Here is a 24,984-nt window from a genome sequence, read left to right on the forward strand (position 1 = left end):
CCCATCAGAAAACGAGACAGCTGGCCCAAGCACACCAAGCAACTCAAACCCATCTTCCAATCGGAAAGGGAAGAAGGTATCGTTCAGGAAACAAGCACACACCACAAATCAAAATCAGTCCAGAAATTAAGTTTTAGTCATGATACGTTGAACGCACATGATTCACAGGGTTGCAAAGCCACAAATTCTTCTTTAATTGGTAGTGTTAAGTATAATAATAATTTTGATGGTGAAGTAGTTCCATATAATGGTTGTATCCAACCAAATATTTTAGATTTAGATATTAACTCTTTATTAGTTAGGAAACAAAATGATAATAGGCCATATCTACCCATTCAAATTTTAGGACAATCGTGTTTAGCTTTATTAGATAGTGGCTCTAATATTTCATTGATAGGAGCACATTCATTAAATTTATTGAAAAATGCTAATATTCCCATTATGCCCATTTCATCTTTGCATGTATCTACTGCAGATGGTACAGTCCAATCTATTACAGGCAAACTCCAAATTGAAATCACAGTGGCAAATTTATGTAGGAAAATTACATTTTATGTTATTCCTTCTGTACAGAATTCTATAATTTTAGGTATGGACTTCTTCAATGCTTTTAATAGCACCTTAAGTTGTTCTGATTTTTCTTTTTCCATATCTGAATTTAATCTGTCTACCCTTAGTGCTATTCATGATTTTTCCAGTTTATCTAGTTCTGAACAAAGGCAATTGGAGAATATGATCTCTCAGTTTACTACTATTTCTTCAAATGACAAACTAGGTCGTACTTCATTAATATCTCACACTATTGAGGTGGGAAATCCTACTCCTTTCAGATTATATCAGTATCCCATACCTCAAGCCTGGCAGGCAGATTTAGAAAAAGAAGTAGATTCGATGCTTGCTTTAAATATCATAGAACATTCAACGTCGTCCTATTGTTCCCCACTCTGGTTAACAAAGAAGAAGGATGGATCCTTCAGGATCTGCTTTGATGGTCGAAAACTAAACAGTATCACCACTAACAGGGATGCTTATCCAATTCCCCGAATTGATGTGATTTTGAGCAAACTTCAGAATGCCAAATACATCTCTTCGATAGATTTGTCTAAGGCCTTCTTACAGATCCCACTGAGTGAAGAGAGCAAGAAGTATACTGCTTTTGCTGTCAGTGGTAAAGGATTATTCCAGTTTGTCACCATGCCTTTTGGTCTTGTTTCTGCTCCTCAGACAATGTGTCGTCTGATGGATTTAGTCATTGGTCCACAGTTAGAGCCCTATGTTTTCTATTATTTGGACGATATTTTGGTTGTCACTCCTGATTTTTCCCTTCATATGGAAATTTTAGATAAGTTATTCTTACGTCTTAAGGAAGCTAATCTAACGATTAATTTGGATAAGTGTCAGTTCTGTCGTCCTAGTCTTAAGTTTCTGGGTTATGTTGTGGATAACCAGGGTCTAAGGACTGATCCGGAGAAAATAGTTGCTATTAAGAATTTTCCTATACCTAAGACCACCACCCAAGTCCGTAGGATATTGGGAATGTGTGGATATTATCGCCGGTTTGTACCTTCGTACTCTACCTTGTTGTCACCTCTTACTGATCTTTTGAAGAACAGAAAAAAAGGGCAGACCATTACTTGGACTCCTGAGGCCGATGAAGCTTTTAGGCGCGTTAAAGAGGCTTTAACTAGCGCACCGGTTATGATGTCACCTAATTTTAACGAGCATTTTTATTTGATGACTGATTGCTCTAATACTGCTTCTGGTGGCGTGTTGTTTCAGTTGAAAGATGGCTCTGAACATCCCATAGCCTACACGAGTAAGAAATTAAATAAGGCCCAGAAAAACTATTCCACCACGGAGAAAGAACTCTTAGCTATCATACATGGGTTGGAAGCATTCCGTTATTATTTAGAGGGTCGTAATTTCACTATAATTACGGACCATAGTTCCTTGGTATGGCTTCATAGTATGAAAAACCCATCTCAGAGACTTTCCCGATGGATATGCAAACTGGCTGCCTATTCATATAAAATTGTTCATCGAAAGGCCAACGGTGTAGTGGTTGCTGATGCTCTTTCCCGTGTCCATGACCTTAATGTATTCGATTTGTCCACATTAACTCCTGATGAGTGGTATCAGAATATGATTGATAGGGTTACTCAAGACCCACAAAATTATCCCGATTTTAAGGTAGAGAACAATATACTCTACAAACATATCTTAAGTCCTATAGAGGCCTTATCCAATATGTCAGATTGGAAAATAGTTGTACCTACGCCAAATAGGGAAAACATATTACGTATGTCTCATGATGAAGTTACTGCTGGACATTTTGGTTTTTATAAAACTTTTCATCGTATTGCTGAGTTATATTATTGGCCTGCCATGCGGAAGTCTATTAAAAAGTACATTTCTAAATGCATGGTTTGTGCTACTTGTAAACCAAGTAATTTACCACAAGCTGGACTTATGGGGTCCTTCAGGAACATTAATTTTCCTTGGCAGATGATCTCAATGGATCTCATTGGACCGTATCCTCGGAGCTACAAGGGTAATACCTATTGCTTGGTAGTTGTGGATTATTTCACCAAATTTCCTTTAGTTTGTCCTCTTCGTCAGGCCACAACTCCAGCAATTTTGAAATATTTGGAAGAACAAGTCTTTTTGGTGTATGGTGTTCCCCAAATTGTGTCATGTGACAACGGTCCTCAGTTTGTATCAAAGGCCTTTAAAGATCTTTTAGCTAAATATAAGGTTCAGAAGACCTTTTATAATGCTGCCTACCATCCTCAAGCCAATCATACTGAGAGAGTGAATCGCAGTATCGTCACAGCCCTTAGGTCTTATACATTCCCAGATCACAGAGCTTGGGATCAATATATCCATTCCATCGCTCAAGCCATAAGGACCTCTGTCCATGAGGTGACCCAATGTTCTCCGGCATATCTCAATTTTGGTAGAAATGTTGCTTTATCTGGTGACTATTTTGGTGCAATCTCAGACACTTCCACAAATCTCCCTCAGATATCCGATAACCTTCATCGCTTAGATGATCTCCAGACTCTACCTCAAATTTTTTCTGACATTAGGAAGAAGTTAAAAACTTCCTATTTAAGGAACCAGCGGCAGTATAATTTGAGGAAAAGAGATCTGCGATTCTTCGTTGGAGATAGAGTGTTGAAGCGAAACTTTGTAAAGTCTAATAAGGGTGATGCTATTTCGGCAAAATTTTGCCAGAAATATATTCCCTGTACGGTTGTGAAAGTAATATCTCCGTTAGTATATGAATTGAAGGACAATTCGACTAACAGACGAATTGGACAATTTCACCTAAAGGATTTACTGCCTGATAACACCATGGATGAGGTTGATTCGTCATCTTCGGAAGAAGATTAACTTTATAGGGTTGTTTGAGCTAACTTCTTCCTCTATTTGTCTTTAGCTCGATCCTTATTAAGATTCAGTATTTTAGTTTAATGTTTTATTCACCAGATAGAGCAGGTACATAGCTCCATTTTTATCTTTTGGCATGGTTGTTAGATGACTTCCAATTTATGAATCATTAGGTTAATTATTTATGTAGTACTCTTATGTATGAGCTTATCATTTTTTTTTTCATTATTAATGTTGCACTTTAATTATTATGAATCAACATTATTAATTACTAATGCTGTTAGTAGGATTATCCAGTTAGTAAGAACCTACTTGTACTTTATAGAGTGTACACCTCACCCCTTAGTATAGAAGGGTTGTTGATTATTATATATTTATATATTTGAATATGGGCTCATACAAGTATGTTGGTTTAATATTGATATTTGGTATGGAACTATGGAACTAACAATATTATACACTACTTCTCTCAGGTTGTATGTTGTATTTTTGATATTTGATTACCTACTCTTTTTTTATAGATGTATCTTTTATTATCTTGTTATTAGATTTGCCATATTGGAAAGATGTGGTGGTTCTTAACTTGATATTGGTTTACTTTATCAACATTTGTCACAGATATCTTAAATACTTTGTAATAATTTATGTCCTTATGCCCTACACAGTATGATTCTGGAATTAGTTGGAATTCTGATGTATGTATGGATTTCTTCTTAAGAACTAGTCAGCCAATACTCTGTTAATGTGGGTTCCTAGGTAACCTAGTGAATGCGTGGGTTCGAAATTCAGCAACTGATCACTGCTATCCGATTTCGTCACCTATGTTTTCATAGCAGAGTACGCTGATGTTTATCCATCAAATTATTTCTGGTCGGGAAATGTCTGCAGCATTTCCTAACCATCCTTGTGTAATTAGTCCAATTATTCCAGTTACATGTTTACCATTTGTTAGGGAAGTACTTAGTTTATATTATGTCTCGTACTTCATAGTATGGTTGTTGTTGACTACCCATATACATAGTAGGTTCCTTAGTTTAGTATTTGAGGTGTTTGAACAAATCAATTGTTTATTTTTAGTAGATTCCCACTTCTTTCCTTAGACATTAGTTTGTTTAGTTTAGTATTAGTGAGAATTGGTCCATAAATCTTCCTGATCGTTCTTCTTTGGATATGCTCTTATAAATCTGGTATCCATCGATAGTCCGATTTTGAATTAAGTGTCCGATTCCTCACTTATTTTGTTTATTTGGTTGTATAGGCTCGTACTACCGGATGTGGGTGTACGTATACCTAATTTATTTATGTGATTTAATATCGGTGTGAATTGGTCCATAAATCCTCCTGGTCGTCCTTCTGTGGATATGCTTTATGAATCTGGTGTCCATTGATAGTCCGACTTTGGATTAAGTGTCCGATTCCACATTTATTTTGATTAATGAGTTTTTGGATGACTTTGATATGTTTACTATTTGTATTATTTGGCACTGGTGAGAATTGTTCCATAAATCTTCCTGATTGTTCTTCTCTGGATATGCTATTACGAATCTGGTGTCCATTGTTAGTTCAAATATGGATTAAGTGTTCGATTCTTCACTTATTGTAGTTATTGATTTCTTTGGTCTTACTTCAGTATATTTATTTGCGTTATTGTACGAACAGGCTCACACCTTTGCCTGGTTGTTCGTCCTTGGATATACATTTTATAAATCTGATGTCCCTGGATAGTTCAATTTTGGATTTCGGGCCCATTCGACATTTATTTGTTATTATGAACTTTAGTAAATTATTTAGTTTATCTTTGGCTTTAGACAATGCCGAGGATATTTTAATATGACTTCGAGTCATCTGTTGTAAGTCATGATATCTGTTGCAGGGACTCTCCTGCTTTCCTCTATTCCTTGGTTTGTGGTTATTTTGTAATCTGGCGAATCAACGCGAAATAATACACTACTACTACTTTAGTTTAATATTTAGAGTATAAATAAAAAAAAATTTTAATAAATTTTTTTTTCTCCCAGTAGGAGAGGAATGTGACGTTCCATCACTTATCTAAGTAATTATTAATGGGAACACCTTATTTAATTATGGTTAAAATTATTTTTCTCGTAATTAAAACAAGCCGTTCGCACAAAATCCTCTGGATGACGTCATACCTAGGTGCTGTGGCATCACTGATAGATTTTTGAAGTTGGCATTGACGCCGGTCGCCAGCTGTCATCAAGTCGAACGGAGCAAGGAGGGAGATTGTTCTCTGCGAAGTGCCAAGAAGGGCGGTGTAATCTCTTACAATAAGTGATTGAGAAAATTATATTTTAGCCGCATGGTTCAATTATTACTGTATTGCCAGTTATTTTATTAAGTTTGTGTTTGAATCAAAGTGACGAAATATAATGAAACTGTAAGAAGAAGGATTTTGCACCGGTATGTTTTTTATGTGTACTAGTTTTTCATTATGGCGTCCTAGTTTTGGCCATTGTAATATTATTTTCATTATGGATTGAATTTAAATCAAGTCATCGATTGGCTTTGATGTAGAATATTGCAGTGTCTATAATGTATCCAGAAAATATCTCTAAGAATATACTTAATATGTGGTTATGTTCATCAAAATTTTCCAGTTCTGAAAACCTATTGAAAATTATGTCATGACTTCCTGAAACTTATTAAATCTTACTTTATAGACTTCATAATTCTTTTCCCATATCTAGTATGTTCATATATTTCCACAGTACCTATTTCTTTATACAATACATATACAACTACTTTTGAAAAAAAAAAACATATTATTTGTTAAAATAACAAAAATATCACATCCAACATTTAAATTGTAAGTTTTCTTGTCTATTCTAATCAAGGCCATATGTGTTAAAACTCTTATCACAACCTATGGTTAAAATGTCAAGGTAGATAGGTTTTTTTGGGGTCAATGAAAGGTCGAGTTTTTGTAGTCTTCTCTTCTAAAAACCTTTCCTCGTCAACTTCTCTCTTTTACTTCTTTTTATAACAGGTTTTATTGGAAATAAACTGGGAATGTTTTTGGTTTTAGCCCTTCGGGAGAAATCTCAAACGACGTATGAACTTATAAAGACCCAACAACACCACGGGTAGGCACTTCCAGGGTTCAATCGACAAGGGACAGGTCTGGAGGATATACAGCCTCCCATTTGATCTTGTTTATTTTGGTTCTTCTTCCTGCAACCCTCAGAGGGGCAGTTTCAGTAACGGTTGGACCGTTACACCACATTGGTGTTAGCTTCGTACCACGGACTTGGGTATTAGACATCAAGGAACATTGGAACCTGTGAAAAGGGGTTTGTTTTGGGGACATTTATTTGTAACGGTTAAAGACATACTGTTTTTTTAATTTTTCAGGACATTTAGCATACTTATACTTTCATAATTTAATTATATATATTTTTTCTTTCCTCCAAAAACATAAGTATACTGTAATTTATCAGAGCCATACCTTAAGTTGATAGTGTTCCCCAAATTTACATAATTCCTTGGTAGAAGTTTCGAGCTCGAATATTCTTCCCACATATATGTTCTTTACCCTTGGTTTGTATTAATTTTAGACTTGTTCCCATGTAAATTAAATATATAATTGTCTTAATTCTCTAACTTTAAAATCATTTAACTTGCTTTCATACTTTATCAATTTTTATTAGTTTTTTGCAAATATTATTTAACGTTAACGTATCAATCATTTCCTTTTTATATTAACTTTGAATCAATCCCTAGTACCTAGCCCCTCAGGACGGTACTAGTTTTACTTGTTATTATTATTAAGAACCACTAGTCATAAAAGGGTTTTTGTATCCAGTACTACGTTGGTTCATTTAGGGACTTGTTACCCGTCAACTCATTGAGAGTTATATAAAAATATTATTTATATTAGGTATTTTTATTATTATATTATCAGGTAGTATTCAATTAGGCTGTACGTATTTTATTCGTACTATTATTTGGTGAAGGGTTGTCATTTAACCTAGATGTAAGTTGAGGGTATGCTTCCTAGGAAAGCTACTCCAATAATAATTTAATAGGTAATTATATTTATATCACAATAGGTAATTATTTCTCATTGTCATTTTAGAGTTACATAGTTACACTTGTCATAACTTAGAGGTTGTCAATAATCTAGATAGTTATATATAATAAATATTTATTTGTTTTGTATACCAATTATTTTTTTTCCCAGTTTTGAATTTAATAATTTAATATATTGAATATTTTACAGCAGTGTAAGATACCTGGAAGTTTGGTCCATTCCAACTTCTGGCGCCCATAATTCAGTCTATTTTATTTATCTTCTATATTCTTCTATTTTATTATATTATTATATTTATTTAATTTATTTTCTGAACATATATTTTTATCTTAAAATTTCCCTTTTCTAGTCATCATCTCTCTTTAGGTTGAGCTACTGTTCTTTGACAGGCATGCAAACGAGCCGTATCCATCCTTGAGTGTCAAGTTGTTCTCTTGCAGCTCTTGCTAGCCAACTCTATTCAGTTTGCCTCTGTCTCTCCATACTTCCATTATCAGTTCATCACCCTTCCTTCATTCATTTCATCTTATCATTTTAGTTCAACAAATACTACTGCAAAGTGGTAAATTTTTGTTACAATACAAAAGAAAATTCAAATTCAAATAGATTGCAAAAAATATAAGAGAATTTAAGAATGGACCATTTAAACGAAGAAGAATAGAATTCCCTTATTAATATTTGTTACGACTATAATCACATATTCTATTTAGACGGAGATACACTCTCATACATGCGCACGCGCATAAACAAGAAGTAGACAGACAAATGAATAAAATGCTTGAACAGAAAATAATAGAAGCTTCCAATTCTCTATGGAATTCTCCATTATGGGTAGTCCCAAAGAAACTCAACGCATCAGGTAACAAAAAATGGCGAATCGTAGTCGATTATAGGAAACTAGACGAAATAACAATTGGTGATTCCTGTCCTCTGCCAAATATTAACGAAATTCTAGACCAGTTCTTCTTAAAGTTCCGCTCCTATCGGAGATTGGAAATCATTCTGGCAATTATAATTTTGTTGGTTACGCGCCGGAACAATTCAATTGAGCTGCATCCAAACCATTCACGGAGATTGCGTAGCCACGAGATTTTACGTCTTCCTACGCTTCTTCTGCCTTTGATTTTGCCCTGCATTATATTCCTTAATAGTTCGTATTTTTCACCTCTCATGATGTGCCCCAAGTATTCCACCTTCCTGATTTTTATGGAATTTAAAACTTCGCATTGTTTTCCTAGTTGTTCAAGCACTTGTGCGTTTGTTTTACGATCTGTCCATGATATTTTCAGAATACGTCTATAACACCACATTTCGAATGCTTCCAGGTTAGACCAGTTAGGTCATTCTAAATGTTTCTCAGCAACTGATCTTACCTCAGGCTTCCTTTAATTTCTAAAAGTGTGTCGTGTATCGCAAAAAATGCATCTGATTGATTTATGATAAACTCGACAACGTCACTATTATTAAATGACTTGATGTAAGGTGTATATGTACGAAATTCTTCTTTTCTAATAGTATCGTCGAACCGGGGTTTTTTGTAAAGATCGAAAATATGTGGCTCCTGCTGATGAACCTGACGTCGAATATAGTGACGTTTTGACATTCCTCAGCTGTAATCCAATGGAAACAAGAAAAACTTTATTGTCAGCAGACACGTCACGTCCCATGCAGTATACGTGTGAGACTAATGGATATGGATGTGTAGAGTTGTGTTTTATATCTAAGCCCATCTATCGTTCCTTAAAATTCAAATGCAGAGTACTTTTCTCTCCTCTAAAGTTGACTGGTCCTAATTCTTGATCGACTACACTAACGGTAATTTTGGTAATTTCACGTATGCTGCTGCTTACTGGTATGTATATAGGGTTATGAGGACATTCATCAATGGCAAACCCTGCATCAACACTAATTGGAAAATGTAGAATAGTGTGCGCAGGTCTGTCCCCGTAGAAGGCGCCTTCGGTAATGTTGCATTCAAAAAGGAGACTCTCGATACTTTTATAATGTTTACAGGTTGATCTGAAGAATGCAGTTTAACTGGCGCCAATATTTTTTTTATTTACAATTTGCTTCAACCACAAAGGGTTATTAGCAATGAACTGTATTGACATCAAATTACAAAGTTTTACAAAGTATTAAATTTGGTTAATGAGTCCTATAGTACGTAAAAAATTGAGAGTCTTGGATGAATTATTTTCACTTAAACAATCTTTAAATGTATTTGGTAACTGTTGATGTTGTCGTTCTATAACGTAGAGGGGGCAGTCTATTATTATATGTTGCACTGTTAGTTCACTATCACACACATAACACATTGGAGGGGCTTCCTTCTTTAATATAAAGTCGTGGGTGATCTTCGTATGACCAAGTCGCAATCTGGACATAGCACTTGGTCTCTTCTCTTAGTAGGATGTTTCGACGGCAATACACTTTGTTTGATTGTTCTTAATGTAAAGTTTGATTTGTTCCAATTTGTTTGCCATTTTGTCATGATCTTGTTCTTAAAATATTGCTTTAGATCAGTATGAAAGCAAGTAGTTATGATGTCTGTTAACGGATTCTCACTGGCAGTTTTTGCTAATGTGTCAGCTTTATCATTTCCACTTATCTCGCAATGTGAAGGTACCCAGAGGAATTGAACTAATCTTTGATTTTGTTGGCATATCAAGAGTTCCGCCTTAATTAAAAGCAGGACAGGATGTTTGGGGTGTACTTGCTTTAAGGCTGTTAATGCACTTAGGGAATCGCTAATGATTATTGAGAATTTTATGGCATGTGTGTTAACAAACGTTAGTGACTGGAGGATAGCAAATAGTTCAGCTGAGAATATGGAGGTTTGGGGAGGGAGCTGGTAGGAACTGTTATAGTTATCTGTTGTGAAAGCCGCTCCTACTCCATTTGCAGATCTGGATGCATCGGTAAAAATATGGATGTGATCATTAAAACCATTTAATATCTCTAATAATTTCTGATTGAATATTTTTGCTGGTGTCACATTTCTTGAATGCAGATAGGTTTGTATTACAATCAGGGAGAGCAATTGTCCATGGTAGCATGCTTTGACTGACTTTAAAAATATTGTAAGTGGGTGAAATCATTGTATCTAAACTTTGTAACGTTGCTCTCACTCGATGATAAAACGGAGGATCCAATCTTTTCCCCCTATTGAATGTCGATGGAAATCTATCTGTAAATGTGTTTTTATAAACAGGTAGCTGTGGGTTACTTGATACTCTTGAGGCGTACATGAGGCTAAGGTATTCTCTCCTGAGTTGAAGGGATGGTTCACCTGATTCAACATACATACTCTCAACTGAGCTTGTGTAGTGTGCTCCCAGTGCAATTCTAATTGCTGAATTATGAACTGTGTCTAGCATTTTCAATAGTGAACCTTTGGCTGAGTTGTAGGCAACAGCAGCATAATCTAGTCTTGAACGGATTAGGGTTTTGTATACAGTCATAAGAGTTTGGAAATCTGCACCCCATTGTTTATGAGATATACTTTTCATTAAGTTAAGGCCGTTTTGAACTGAGAGACGGAGAGAGTGGATGTGGTCTTGCCAAGATAGTCGGCTATCTAGTTTTACTCCCAAGAAGTTAATCGATCCTGAATACTTTATTGGTGTATTTTTTAGGTAGTTTCGGTGGATTTATGTATTTCTTTGGAGTTTTACTAAAAATCATTGCTTTCGTTTTAGTAGGTGAAAATTCTAGGCCAGTAGTATTAGACCAGTTCTCTAATTTGTAAATGGCTTGCTGTATATGGGTCGTCATTGTTGATATATTTTTACCACGACAGAATATAACAAGATCATCAGCAAATAGACGGGCTTTGACTAATGGGCTAAGTGACTTAGCGATGTCATTGATGGCAATAAGGAAAAGTACAACACTAAGAGTAGACCCTTGAGGAATACCGTTTAATTGGAGTTTGGAGTCTGAAAGAAAGTTGTCTATTCGAACTTTGAAGTTTCGCCTATATAAAAAATTATTAATAAATTTGATAATATTTCCGTTAATCGACCAACTTGACAGAATTCTTATGATATCTGATCTCCAAATTGTATCATATGCACGTGTTATATCAAAAAATACAGCCAAACATACTTGACCACATCCAAATGACTCATGAATTACGGATTCAATATCCACTATGTTGTGTAATGTAGACCTGGACTTTCTAAATCCACTTTGTATAGGGCTAAGTAGCTGTCGATCTTCTAGGTACCACGTTAGTCGGTTGCTTACCATTTTTTCAAGTACTTTACACATAGTAGCAGTTAGAGAGATTGGTCGGTAAGACTCTGGGTCCGATTTATTTTTGCCCTGTTTAAAAACTGGTACAATAATGGAATCGTACCAATCAATTGGGAAAACATTATTTGTCCAAATGAAATTATAGAGAGCCAAAAGATATTGTTTGCCTTCCGTTGGCATAGCTTTTAAAAATGTCGTAGGTATGTTGTCAGGCCCTGGGCTAGTGTCTTTAACTTTGTTTAACGTTTCTAACAGTTCGTCCATCGTAAATGTAACATTTAGAGGTAAATTATTGTGATCATCAAGATTTATACAGGCATTATTAACTTCATTTTTATGGACTAGGAAACTTGTAGATATATTTTCGTCACTGCTATGTTGTTGGTATACGTTTGCTAGTACGGAGGCTATTTCTTGCTTAGTTGAATAAATATGGTTATCATGTTCTAGGTATTGAATGGTGCTAAATGATTTTTTCCCGTACATTCTGCTTATAATTTGCCAACCCTCAGAAGTCGAGGTAGATGAATTTAAAGATAATACATATTTTTTCCAGGCTTCTCTCTTACTCTTCTTTAAGGTGTATCTACAGTACGCCCTTAATCTTTTGAATTCTAGCTGGTTATTTAAAGTTGGGTGCCTTCTAAATTTATAAAATGCCTTTTTTGACTCTGTAATTGCTGCCTCGCAATGAGAATTCCACCACGGGACTGGGGCACGTTTTTTTTTTTGGAAATTTTGAATAACCTACGGACTCGTGAGCTATTGATGTTAAAAACTGTACGAAATGGAGTACTTTGGAGTTGATATCAATATCTGTATCGAAGGGCTGAACCAACTGAGAAATTTTTGGTGAAATTAAAGAGGAATAAAGAGACCAATCTGCATTTTTCAAACACCATTTATTGGACGGAACTGGCGAGGGGATATGGTTATTGTTCATAATTAGGATAGGAAAATGATCGCTTCCATGCAAATGAGATGTCACATCCCACGACAGAGTTGGTTGTAAGACAGGGTCACAAAGGGATAAATCTATTGGTGACCCATTTCCGGTGGAAATATTGAAACTTGTGGTTCTTCCATCGTTAAGGATATTCATATTAGAATCGGTAACAATTTGTTCGATTTTACGTCCCAAGGAATCTGTTTTTTTTTGCCTCCCCAAAGTATATTGTGAGCATTAAAAGCACCTAATATAATACGCGGTTCTGGAATTTGATTGAAGAGTTCAGTCATTTCATTTATAGATGGGTCTAAGTCCGGAGGAAAATAAATATTACATATGTTAACTTTGTGGGGGCCTTTTATAGATACGGCTGTTGCCTCCAACTCAGTTCTTAAACGTATTACTTCGGTATTAAATGAGTTATGGACATATATTACTACTCCCCCACTAGCATGGCTAGCAGTTATTCTGTTCTTATAATACGGAGCATAGTTCCTTAAATTATGACAGTTATCTTCTTTGAAGTGGGTTTCTTGTAGGCATATTACAGATCGTTTAAATTTAGCTATAATTAATTTAAGTTCTTTTAAATGGGTGTAATACCCATTTAGGTTCCATTGCAGTATACAGTTGAATGTTGTATTAAATTTCAGCAGAGGCGTCGCTACTGTATTCACTGTGATCAGTAGAGAAAGCGGATAATAATAGCTGTTTATTAGTTTTAGTTTTTAATCTTGTACAGCGACTTTTCAGATACTTGGGAGTTAATGCTGGATGGATTTTAGTAAAAAAATTGAGTAGTCCTTCGATATCTTCTGTATACGTTTTAGCAATGCTGAGAGGATCAGCAGAGCCGTGTGCGTTTTCGAAGAAATCAATTAATTCTTCCTGGGTTAGATATCCGTTATCAGAATTATCTTGGAAAAAAGAACTAGTGTATTTAGTAAGATCTTCTGCTAAATTATTATTATCTTCAGGAACAGTTTTTGCTTTCTTAGATTTACGGAGAGGTTCTTTAAATAGGTTCTGGTCTACTGATGTTGGAGGAGACGTTATTTCTGATACCGTTCGTTTAGACGATTGAGTGTCAGAGGATGTAGGAGGTTGATTTTGGCTGTGAATATTCATTTCAACGTTATCTGGCTGGAGAGGTGTTTGAATGGGATTTGAATCTAATAGAGAAGGATTGGTTGTTTCTGTTGATTGTGGACTGGTAGATTGTGGTGAAGATTGTGAAGGATGGATAGTTGGCTGAGCATCTGTTAGGTTGGGGTGGCAATTTTGGATATAATTTGGTTGAGAAGTAGGCGATGAGTTTTCGATAGATGTTTGAGTGTTCGTATTTCTTGTGCATTGAGAGGCTAGATGACCTTGTTGTTTGCAAATGAAGCATGATTGTTTTTCAAGTGAAAAATAGATTCGATAATTGATTTGTTCATAGTTAATTAATATACTCAGGAATATTTTCCAGATTTTTAGGTGCAATGTAAGTATAACGTCGGAAACTCAACATATGCTTAAATAAAGAGTTAGTTGTTCCTATTCTTAGAAAATCCAATGGAGTTATTTGATGAATTCCAATATTTTGTAGTTGAGTCTCTATAATACTGTGAGGTATTGATGGGGGGATATTAGAAATTATCAGTTTTTCGCTTGGTGTGATTAACTTCCTGGCTTGGATACGTTCCTCATTGATGCTATGGTTCCATTATCTCTTCCTAAAAATTCGGTGACTGTTTCTTCAGTAGTAAAATATATGCAAATACGATCATTTACAATCCTGGAAATGGCGAGAATTTTATTGGGATCGACCTTAGTTGCTATGGCATTTAAATAATCTTCAATTTTGGTATTTGGAAGTGAATTGAACAAAATGGCTTGGTTTTTGCTTGGGAATTTTTTGTTAGGTTGAGTCAGAGCGGTTGAATATAATTTTGATTGATTGGATCGATTAATAACATCTTGAGAATTTTGAAGTTCAGAAGTTCTCTCCTTTGAAATTTCCTGCATATTGGGCCTATGTTGCCTGATTACGGCCCTGGTACTTGGACAGGTTCATTAGTAATTAAGCTACTTAATTACCTCGCTACTGGTATTTATAACCGTTGTTTAATAATAATAATAATAATAATAATAATAATAATAAGACGTAAAAAGGAATCTGGAGACGTTTATTGTTCCAAAAAAATATATAAATTTACAAAAAAAAACAGATTTGAAATGTGGTAGGAACAATGCGTTTTGATATCAGCATCTGTACTTTACCAGAAAATACAGGGCTGTTGGACGCCAACTATCTAAATAAAAAAATTGTTACATTATAATAATAATTAACCTAATAACTTAACCTAAACAAAAAGAAAAAAAATCTAATTCTAAATTCACATAGAAGGAAGAAGAAGAAAAAAGGAAGGAAAAGTACAAGAAAAGAAAAGAAAAGATGAGAAAGAGAAAAATAAACGAGAAGAAGAAAGAAAAGAGCTGTTTACACATTTTTTACTGATAATTTAATAGTAGAGCTTTAATTTTCTTTTCGAAAGTAATATGAGATGAATTAAAAATAAAAATTTTATATTTATTAATAAGTGATGGAGCGATATAAGAAAATATTTTCTTAAAGATTTGCTTATTATGCTGGGGAGTTCTAAGTAAGGTTGTAGGTCTCAAGTTTCTTCGGTGCATTTCATTACAGAAGTTTAATTTATTGTACAGATACTTGGGTGTTTTTGTTTTAATGATCTTGTATGTAAAGGTTAGCGAGTGCAAAGTTCGCCTGTTGAACATGTTTAACCAGCCAAGATCAAGAAGTTTGTAAGAAACCCTCTGACGTCTGCGTATTCCAAAAATATACCTAAGACAAGAATTTTGTACTTTTTGTACCCTTTTTTTATTAACAACACTTAAAAATGGTCCGTATATATGATCATAGTGATTAAAATGAGAAAGAATCAACGATTCACAAAGCATTGCCTTTGTTTTAATATTAAGAAAATGCCATAGTAAGTCCTAAATTTTTGGCAGATGCTTGAAAAATAATAGTGTTGTTATCTATACAAGGTACAATATTCGTTGACAGATGCTCACGTTGATTTTCAGAACAGAACAACATGGCTACCGATTTAGAGGGATTTATTTTAAGTAGATGTTTGTTAGAGCTAGTTAAAATTTCCTGAAGGTCAGAATTAATTCTTGCATTGGCTAACTGCGCCTCATGAGGAGCGAAGGAATATTTTAGTTGTGTATCATCGCAGTATTGATGATAGTCACAATGTTTTAAGGACTTTATAATATTAAAAGTATAAATTTTAAAGAGCAAAGGTCCTAAGATACTTCCCTGAGGAACTCCTGACAGAATATTACATATATTTGATCGATTTTCGTCAACTACCACAGTTTGAGTACGAAGAGTTAAATACGATGTTACTAAATTCAATGAAGCTTCATCGAAGCCTATATGTTTTAAAATTGATATTAAAATTTCATGATTGATCATATCAAAGGCTTTCGAATAGTCCAAGAGAATTAAAACTGTTGCATACTTTCTATCATCTGCGGATACTATATTGTCAATTATATCGGAAATCGCTGTCTCACAACTATAACCTGTCCTAAATCCTGATTGCTTAGCAGGAATAATATTATTTTTTTTCAAAAAATTGCTTATTTGCTTTTCCATAATTTTTTCAATTATTTTCGAGAACGTGGCTAGGACAGATATACATCGCAGGTGATTAAATTCAGTTGGATTCTTTACTTTAGGTAAAGGAATAACTTTTGCTCTTTTCCAAGATGCGGGAAAGTAAAACTCAATGATACAGCTATTAACAATATGCGTAATAAAAGGCACGATAAAGGGGCAACAAAGTTGAATTAGAGTTATATTAAGATCATCCTGTCCAAAGGCTTTTGATTTTACACTCAAGATAATATCGGCAACGTCCTCCATAGACACTGTATTAAAACGAAATGGTTCTTGAACTGGCATAGAATGATTTCTGTAAAAACTTAGAAGTTCATTACTGGGTTGTTGATTAATTGAACAAGCCGCTGTAAAATGTTGATTAAGTTTATTAACGTCTTTAAGATTATTTGGAATATGATAATCTTCCTAAGCTCATTCCACTTTTCTTTTACGTTGCAGTTTTGAAGTTTATTGTTTAAATAAATCTTTTTTTCACGTCTAATAGTAGAAGTAGTTAAGTTCCTAATCTGTTTGTAGTAATTCCAGTGTTCCGGATTCCTACTACGACGATATCTATTTAGAGGTTGGTTTCGCAATTTTTGCATAAGTCGTATATTGTCTGTAATCCAGGGGCAATATGGTTTTTGCTTATTTGTAAAAGTTCTTAAGGGGGCATGCTTATCAAAAATACCGAGTAATGCATTTGTAAGAAATGTCACTTTTTCATCAATATCATTAATTAAATATAGGTTATGCAAGGATGCACCCTCAAGATCCCATTGGAAACTCTTCTAAATTAATGCGACTTAATGCTCTGTATGTAAATGAAACATTATTTGGCGGAGGCTTATCAAACTTAATTTTACAGCATGTGAGAAAGTGGTCGGAGATATTGATATCTAAGTTCTCCACATCAAAAACACCATCAAAACTTGAACATATTAAATCAATTAAAGTAGATGTTCTGTCAGTCACACGAGTTGGTTCATTAACTAAGTGTTTTATGTCAAAAGACTCAAATATATTATTAAGTTGGGAAGTGTAAGAAAAGTTAACGTCTAATTGGTCTATATTAAAATCACCCAAGAACACAATTTTACCCGACTGAGCGTAAAACTGTGGTAAAAGATCCTCGAAATAATCCAAGAATTCTCTATGACTTGAGCCTGGCGGCCTGTAAATAATTCCCATTATTAATACATTATGATTTTGGGTGATTTTTATCCAAATATGCTCAATGAAGGGCTTACATTCTTGTAAGATTACGGAGAAATGTAAGCCATTTTTTATATAAATACCAACTCCTCCAGCATTCAGTAAACGATCTTGTCTAATAAATGTATAATTATTGATTTCAGAAACTTCATCACTTATATCACCGTTTAACCAAGTTTCAGTAACACCTAAGATATCATAGTTTTTGTTTTGTAAGTGATCTTTTAGCAAATCAAAGTTATTATGTAACGATCTTACATTAATTTGTGCAACGCTCAACATATTTTAGAAAGAAGGGAGAAAAGAAACTATTAGAGAAAGGAAATACAGAGAGATAGAAAGAGGAAATATATAGAGATGGAGAGACAGTTAAAAAAAACAATATTCTTGCTACAAATCCAAATCACACAAAGATAATACCTGCAGATTAAGTGCAAGTAGCCAAATTATATTTTATAAATCTACTTCATAAGTGAATAGAATATTTTATTTACGTTTCAGAACATTATTTATTAAAGTAAATTTAATACAAAAAATAAACAAGTATATTATATATAATAAAAGATAAAAGAAGAAAAGTTGTTAATATTAGATTACAAATGCTGGTGTTATTGCTTTTTTACATTTAAACAAACAAATTTTAAGGAATATTCAATTAATAGTGAAATATTTATTTTGATTAACGACATTTCATGGAAAACAATTTAAACAAAAAATGTCTGTGCAATATAAACAAACAGATCTTTGTGAAATGTATTGTTTTAAATAATACAAAATTGTATTATTTAAAAATTGTTATTCGTTTATAAATGACAAGATATATTTAATGCTAAAAAAAATGGGCAAATAAAGTCAAATCATATATTATGAGCGTAAATTAAATAATAACAGTCTACCTTGCATCAACAGGGATGTCCAATATATCCTTCTCATTCTGAACGCGGATAATACTACCACCACTTTTTACGTAAATATTGCCATTTAGGCAAAATGCACTTTTTGATGAGAACTTTTGCACCGCCGAATTTAGTAATTGCACTCGATATTTAGTTAGGTCTTCCTTAATCACAATGTTAGTATGTTTTAATAACTTCCGACACTTTAATATTTCAGAATGTTTGTTTACATCCACGAGTTGAACCAGAACTGCCGGAGGTTTATCATTAGTCGGGTTTTTTGCGGCCACTCGAAAACTATTTTTGATATCCTTGTCTGAGAAAGTAGATAGTTTTAATTTCGATTTGGATAAAGTACACACTTTTTCTTTTAAATTTTCATTCTCCGAAACCTCAAGACCAAAAATTCGAATACTTTGGTTTCGAGAGAACTGCTCACTATTATCAACCGCCATTTTAAGTTGTGTATTTTCAGATTTTACCTTTTTCAGCTCTTGCTTTAAAGTCAACACTTCATTTTCGACACTTTTAAGCCTGTTTTCAAATTTCATCTCAATTTTTTTGAAGATTTCATCAGCTATCTGAGACATATGTTGTTGGTTAAAGAATGCGCTACATTCCTGCGCAACAATCTTTTTAATGTCCTCCAGGTCAGTGCGAGTTAGAACCATTTTTCTCTCGCTTATGGAAGTTTTGCACTATTTTTCAAATTACAATCACAAGTTAAGCAATATTCAAACACTTTTCGCACTTTTTCCACAGTTAATTTCACTTATAAATCATTAATTTTCTTAAAAATGTGCTTAGCTACTTGACACAAACATGCCTTACTTACAGCGCCATCTCCCCCCCCCCCTTTACTGTTTACTGTTTGTTGATTAAGAAATAGTAATAAAGATGATCTAACTTACAGTTTGATCCCAAAATCGGATTAAGCACTATCTAATACGCTATTATACCAACTTTGATAATTTTTTAACAAGTAAAACCACCTTAATTTTGATAAAAATTAAGAGCTAATCGGAAATATTGTTTACTAGTTAAGAAACCAGTTTCGAATCAGGCGCCAATATTCTATTTGAGGAGAAACCCAAGAATTTACCAAGACTATCATCTTTCTCAAAAGTAATGGTATGCTCTTGACAGAAAATTTCACATTTAAGCGTATTTCACATTTAAGCGTTGTTCGGTCTTAAAGTGAATTCCTGAACTGAATTGTATTTAGTGTGTAATGTACTTCGAATGTACGCTTCGATATCGGTAACTTCATAACATCCTGATGGAATTTCGATATGGCGCAACTTTTTACGATTATTTCGATCACAGAAATAAAATTTTTCACCATCGATGTTTGGAATTGAATTAAATGTATAAAATCCCAACATTGCTACATAATACTGCTGAAGTGGATCAAGTGCAAGAGGCACTTGAGGAGTAAACGAAAATTCGTTTGTAGTACTTGCCAAGGTTAACAATCGACACCTGACTGATACTTAATATTGGATGTAGTAAGTTAAATATCAATATATTATGTTAAAAATTTCTTTATTTTTCTAATGGGGAACTTGACTAAAAATTATATTCCAGAAATATTACTGATAAACGATATTTAATGCTGTTAAAAGATCCCTAGTTTACAAAAAAACTCATATTTTATTATTATGAAATAAATATAAGCAATTAAAAACTAATTATTCTTTCAACGGCCGGAATCGGTTGTGACGTCAAAGCGCTCGTTGGTTTTCCCTATAAACTGGTGAAAGTGATAAGGATGGCAACGCTGCAACCTGTCAAGATTATGTCAATATGGCGGCTGAGAAGTAAACAAAACAAACATAAAAAATGTTATTTTATCATGATTCTATCATCTTAATGTGTTTCAGTAGTGTTTTAGTGGTTTTAGATTATTTTAGTTGCGTTTCTGTGTAATTTTGTGTTGTACAAAGATTAATTTAACATTTTCTCTGGAAGTATTAAAACTGAACTGAAAGGTTAAATGCAATTACAACCTAAAGATTTTACTTATGAAATGAAGAATGCTCCCTGTCTGCTCTAATCATTTTATATCTGGTAAGTTACAACATTAACCATTTTTGAAAATGTTAATAACATTTTAATCTTATAGGAAGACCAGCCGACTTAAGGATAACAATCCAGATTGGGGAGCAGTATCAAGGGAATAGGGTACCTACAAGAAAAAATTTGCCTTTTTATTCCTATTGAAATCATTTATAAGGCACTGGACTGTCTTATATTCTGCAAATACTAGGTAGGTAAATGATTTTACACATTTTTCATTAATGATTGTGTTACTTCAGTAGATTTAGAAAAGTGGAAAATGGCGAAGCTAGTTTAGTAGAAGACAAGATTTTGCCAAATAGTAAAAACTATCACAGATATTACAATGGAAAAATTAACTAATACATTTATGTCATTAACATTACCACATGATTTAAAATATCAGCTAAAGAAACTAGCTGTATCTTGTGTATAGAAAATGATGATGTCAAAACTAAATATTATACTGGTTTAGCAAATTACAATATTTTTAAGATAGTTTTAATAGTTATTTATAATATAAGTGTTAAAAGAACAATTTTACAGCATGCATTTGAAGCTTCTCTCATTCTGCAATTCACATGAGTGCCTTAAATATGTACTTTTAACATGTATATTATACAATATTTTTTCTACAAACGGTAAAACTGCAGTGCAAGAAATTCATTTTTCAAATTGTACTATTAATATTAATGTTTACCCTCATAACGCGGTGCTTAGATTCTTACGTAAACGACGGTACGGGGTGCATTTGCACCTCGGTAAATTGATTTTGAAAGACAATTAGGACTTGTATATTATAAGATGAAACAAAATTTTACAAAGTACTCATTTCTTCTTAAAAAAAAATATTATCGTTGCAAGGCAAACACATGAAATTTTTCACGGAGTGAGCAACACACAGTTTTTATACGCAATACAGTTATGCAGGGACTTTCTGTCTTTTTTTTCTGACATAAGTAACACCGACCTTGTCACATAGCTCTGATAGCTTCAGGTGGAATATCAAAACGTCCAATTCAGGATATTATGAAATTTTCATCATTTGCACCCTACAGACATTTTACCAAAAAAGGCCGTAAACACAAAGAGTTTTAAATGCTGTGATGGGTGGAATGCGTTTAGAAGTGAATTTGATGCGAATAAAAAAATGAACAAAAATTAAAAAAGATAGGTGAGAAAATGAGGTCTGGGGTGCACATGCACCTGCACCGCCTTACTAAGGTTAACAAATCATAAATATTTTGACGTTAGTTTTAAAAATTTGACATTTTACTTTTTACTGCATTGCTTTAAAAATTTTAACGCACCCAGTGCTTTAAGGTGGCGTTTTTAAGGCTACTATGGAGTGCTAAAAATTACATTTTTAACATGTTTCAAAACTTATCAACTTATTTCAAAAATACTTTGTATATAATGTGCCTTAGGTTAAAAAATTTTGTGTTCTGGCCTGATAGACATTTTAAAGAAAACTATGTCAAATTCATTTAAATAATCTTTTCATGGAAATATTACAGTTATTACAATTGACTATTTCGAAATAAGGACTCAAACACCTAGAAATTTATTAACTGCAGCACAATTTTGGTCCAATTATAATCATATATTTGTATTTTTCATAATAGTGTATTATGTTCAACAACATTTTTTAGGAAAACATATTGACAGAACTTTACTTTCATCTGTTTGTTTGAGAGACTGTGCTGCCCCAATAGCTTATGTCATACAGGTAATATTCTTGACCTAATTAATAATACAGTCCCTACAATATAGATACTATTGCATGTCATTATCTACATCAGAGATATAAGTTGACATTGTCAATTGTCACCCAATTACAAAAAAATTTTGAATTTATTTTAAGTCAAATATATCACATACTTAATTATTGTGAAGTGGATTACATATACAACAAAACAAATTAATATTCAGTGTAAATAAATAAAAACATCAGAAATAGAAAACAAGAATTAAGTTTTTTTTTCTCTGATTCTGGCCTTGGCTTAGTACTAGAACCTTTAGCCACGTAATTGTATAACTTATTACTAACTCAGGTGTAATGTGTAGTGTGTGTGTGTGTTGAGTAAGTGTCTTGTTACTTTGCAAAGTCGACGTCATTGTCTTTGCAAAGAGACGCTAATTGTATCCGAACATCTGCGGTCCCTCCGGAAGAATTAAGTTATAATCATAGGTTAAAGTAAATAATAAAAACAATAAATATAATAAAACAAATACTTATAGTAAACAATAAAAACAAATCTTAAGTGTCAATACCTCAACTGTCAACTAAGATGTCTCTGTCAACTAACTGGATGGGGGTGTCATATCACATGATCACATCATAACTTATCCTAAAAATTTGTGGTTGGAAACATGTTGGAAATTAGTGATTTTTGCTGTTCTTTATGGTTTGTTAGTTTTACTCTAGATCTTTTTTGTTTAAACTATTATGTAAGGATTATAAAATCTGTTTTAAATTTTCTTTATTCTTTGTTTTCTTGTAGTAGTGCTAGGTAAACGACAATATAACTAGAAATAATATTGGTGAATGAATAACAATAAATCTGTCTAGAGTATGAAACTGAATTATTTATTGTACTAAAGCTAATTATTTGTGGCATTTTTGTAATTAACTATTCTAATGGGGAAATAAGCCAAAATTTAACTTGAAAAACTAATTTTATTAACGTTTCAACTTCCACATCAGATGTCGTTGTCAAAATACAAAATATTCATGATTATTATTGCATATTATTACCTGTAAATAATATTTCTTCTGATTGTTAATTGTAAACGATAGAAAAGTTATTATTTATTTTAATTTTTTTTAGAATCAGCTTAGAGAAGTGGTCTACAAAAAACCAGGAAGGTAATGGAATATGTGGCTACGAAAGGCAAAAGAAAGGTTTACAAAGCAAATGTGACACATTTTTTTTTAATATTTAGGAATAAATTACATTAAAAAATGTATGAAAAGATTTTGTGCAATAAAAATGTTTATATTTATCAAGAATGTATTATTTGGTATGGCCACATATCATGGGTGATGTGACAATACATCCTATCTGTTTTTTCATGAGTTTTGTAAGAGAGACTAAAAACTTGTTTTAGGGTCACCTCCTGTTTTCATATGATATTTTTGGCTTGTTTTGTGTAAATTAAACAATCTATTTACTGCAAAACAAGTCAAAACTTACATATGAAAACATGAGGTGACTTTAAAAAAAAATGTCGTCTCCTACCAAAACTCATGGAAAAACAGGTAGGAGGTATTGTCACATCAGCAAGGATAGATTTATGGTACATCGAGGGAATGTCTAAAAAATATACTTTGAATGTTCAAAGAACATTCATCGACATTCATGGATTGTTCCAATAAGACACTCAGGGAATGTTTAAAATGCTGACACAAGATTTTCTGGGATGTTCAGAACGTTCTTGTGCTTTTGGGGATATTATTATTATTATACAATAGGAATTTTTTCAATGTCTTGTGTGTACCTTCTAGGAACATACATGGAATGTTTTGGTGTTTGCGGCGCCGGACCCCACTTGCGATTTGTAGTCCTGAATATTGAACACATTGTTTCAAATACAAGTCAATCCATTTGCGCCTAAATAATCATGGATTGACTTGTATTTTAAACAATGTGTTCAATCGTGCGACTACAAATCGCAAGTTGAGTCTGGCGGTTAGGGTTACTTCCTCTTCGTAATTATTATGAATTATACTACAAAAATCAGGAACTTCCCTTCTACATATATGCATGCATCTTGTCCATCAAACAAATTCTTCCAACCATTTTTTTAATGTTTGTCCTTTCCATGCTCCAGCAAACTTAACAAATCATTGATTTCAAATTGTAACAGTTAAGTTTTGCAAGGTATGCTGCCCTCTTGTATCCTCTGCGTTATCTTCATCTAAAAACTTTTTGATATATTCGTTTGGCTGCTAAATTATTTCCTGATCCATGGGTTGAATAAGCGATGTTGTATTTTTTGGCAATATAATAATTATATTTACACATTTATGTAACTCATTCAAAAGATGATAATATATTTGTATACAGCACGACCAGTTTTACTTTCTATTTGAGAATTGGATGTGAACTGGTGTTGACATTCGGTTTTTCCAAACTTTATTTTGGTAACGTCTCGCCAAGTAAAATGCCTGCACAGTACCAAAGTAAAATTCAGAAATAATGGAAAAATCCGAACGTCAACAACAGTGCACATCCAAATCTCAAAAAAAAGTGAATCTGGTTGTGTACATATATAAAGTATAATGTAGGTATGTATAGTCAGTCCGCTATAACTTTTCCCATGCGTCACGACTTATTTTCAAACAAATAAGGTCAAAACCTAAAGTGAAACGTATGACGATGTGTGTAGTGTATAGTATACAGTATACAAAATGTATATACACACATTGATGTTCGGTTCACTTTAGGTTTTGATTTAATTTGTTTGAAAATAAGTCGTA

At 33.3% G+C, this 24,984-nt stretch overlaps 1 protein-coding gene and 1 long non-coding RNA gene across 2 annotated transcripts; one reads left to right on the plus strand and one right to left on the minus strand.

Moving 5' to 3' along the window:
* The first annotated feature begins 4,702 nt into the window (after positions 1-4,702).
* LOC126892531 (uncharacterized) lies at positions 4,703-7,572 on the plus strand. Its single transcript, XR_007700893.1, has 2 exons — positions 4,703-5,814; positions 6,440-7,572. It is a non-coding gene; the product is annotated as an uncharacterized LOC126892531 (long non-coding RNA).
* Positions 7,573-9,174: 1,602 nt separating this feature from the next.
* On the minus strand, positions 9,175-17,829 carry LOC126891086 (uncharacterized). The gene is made up of 4 exons (XM_050660263.1): positions 17,199-17,829; positions 15,735-16,100; positions 13,474-14,020; positions 9,175-9,439 (listed from the first exon to the last, which is right to left on the minus strand). Exons 1-4 carry the CDS (start codon positions 17,827-17,829, stop codon positions 9,175-9,177), a joined length of 1,809 nt encoding a protein of 602 aa, XP_050516220.1.
* Positions 17,830-24,984: the final 7,155 nt, after the last annotated feature.

The sequence above is a fragment of the Diabrotica virgifera genome, chromosome 9, assembly GCF_917563875.1.
Source record: "Diabrotica virgifera virgifera chromosome 9, PGI_DIABVI_V3a".
NCBI lineage: Eukaryota > Metazoa > Arthropoda > Insecta > Coleoptera > Chrysomelidae > Diabrotica > Diabrotica virgifera.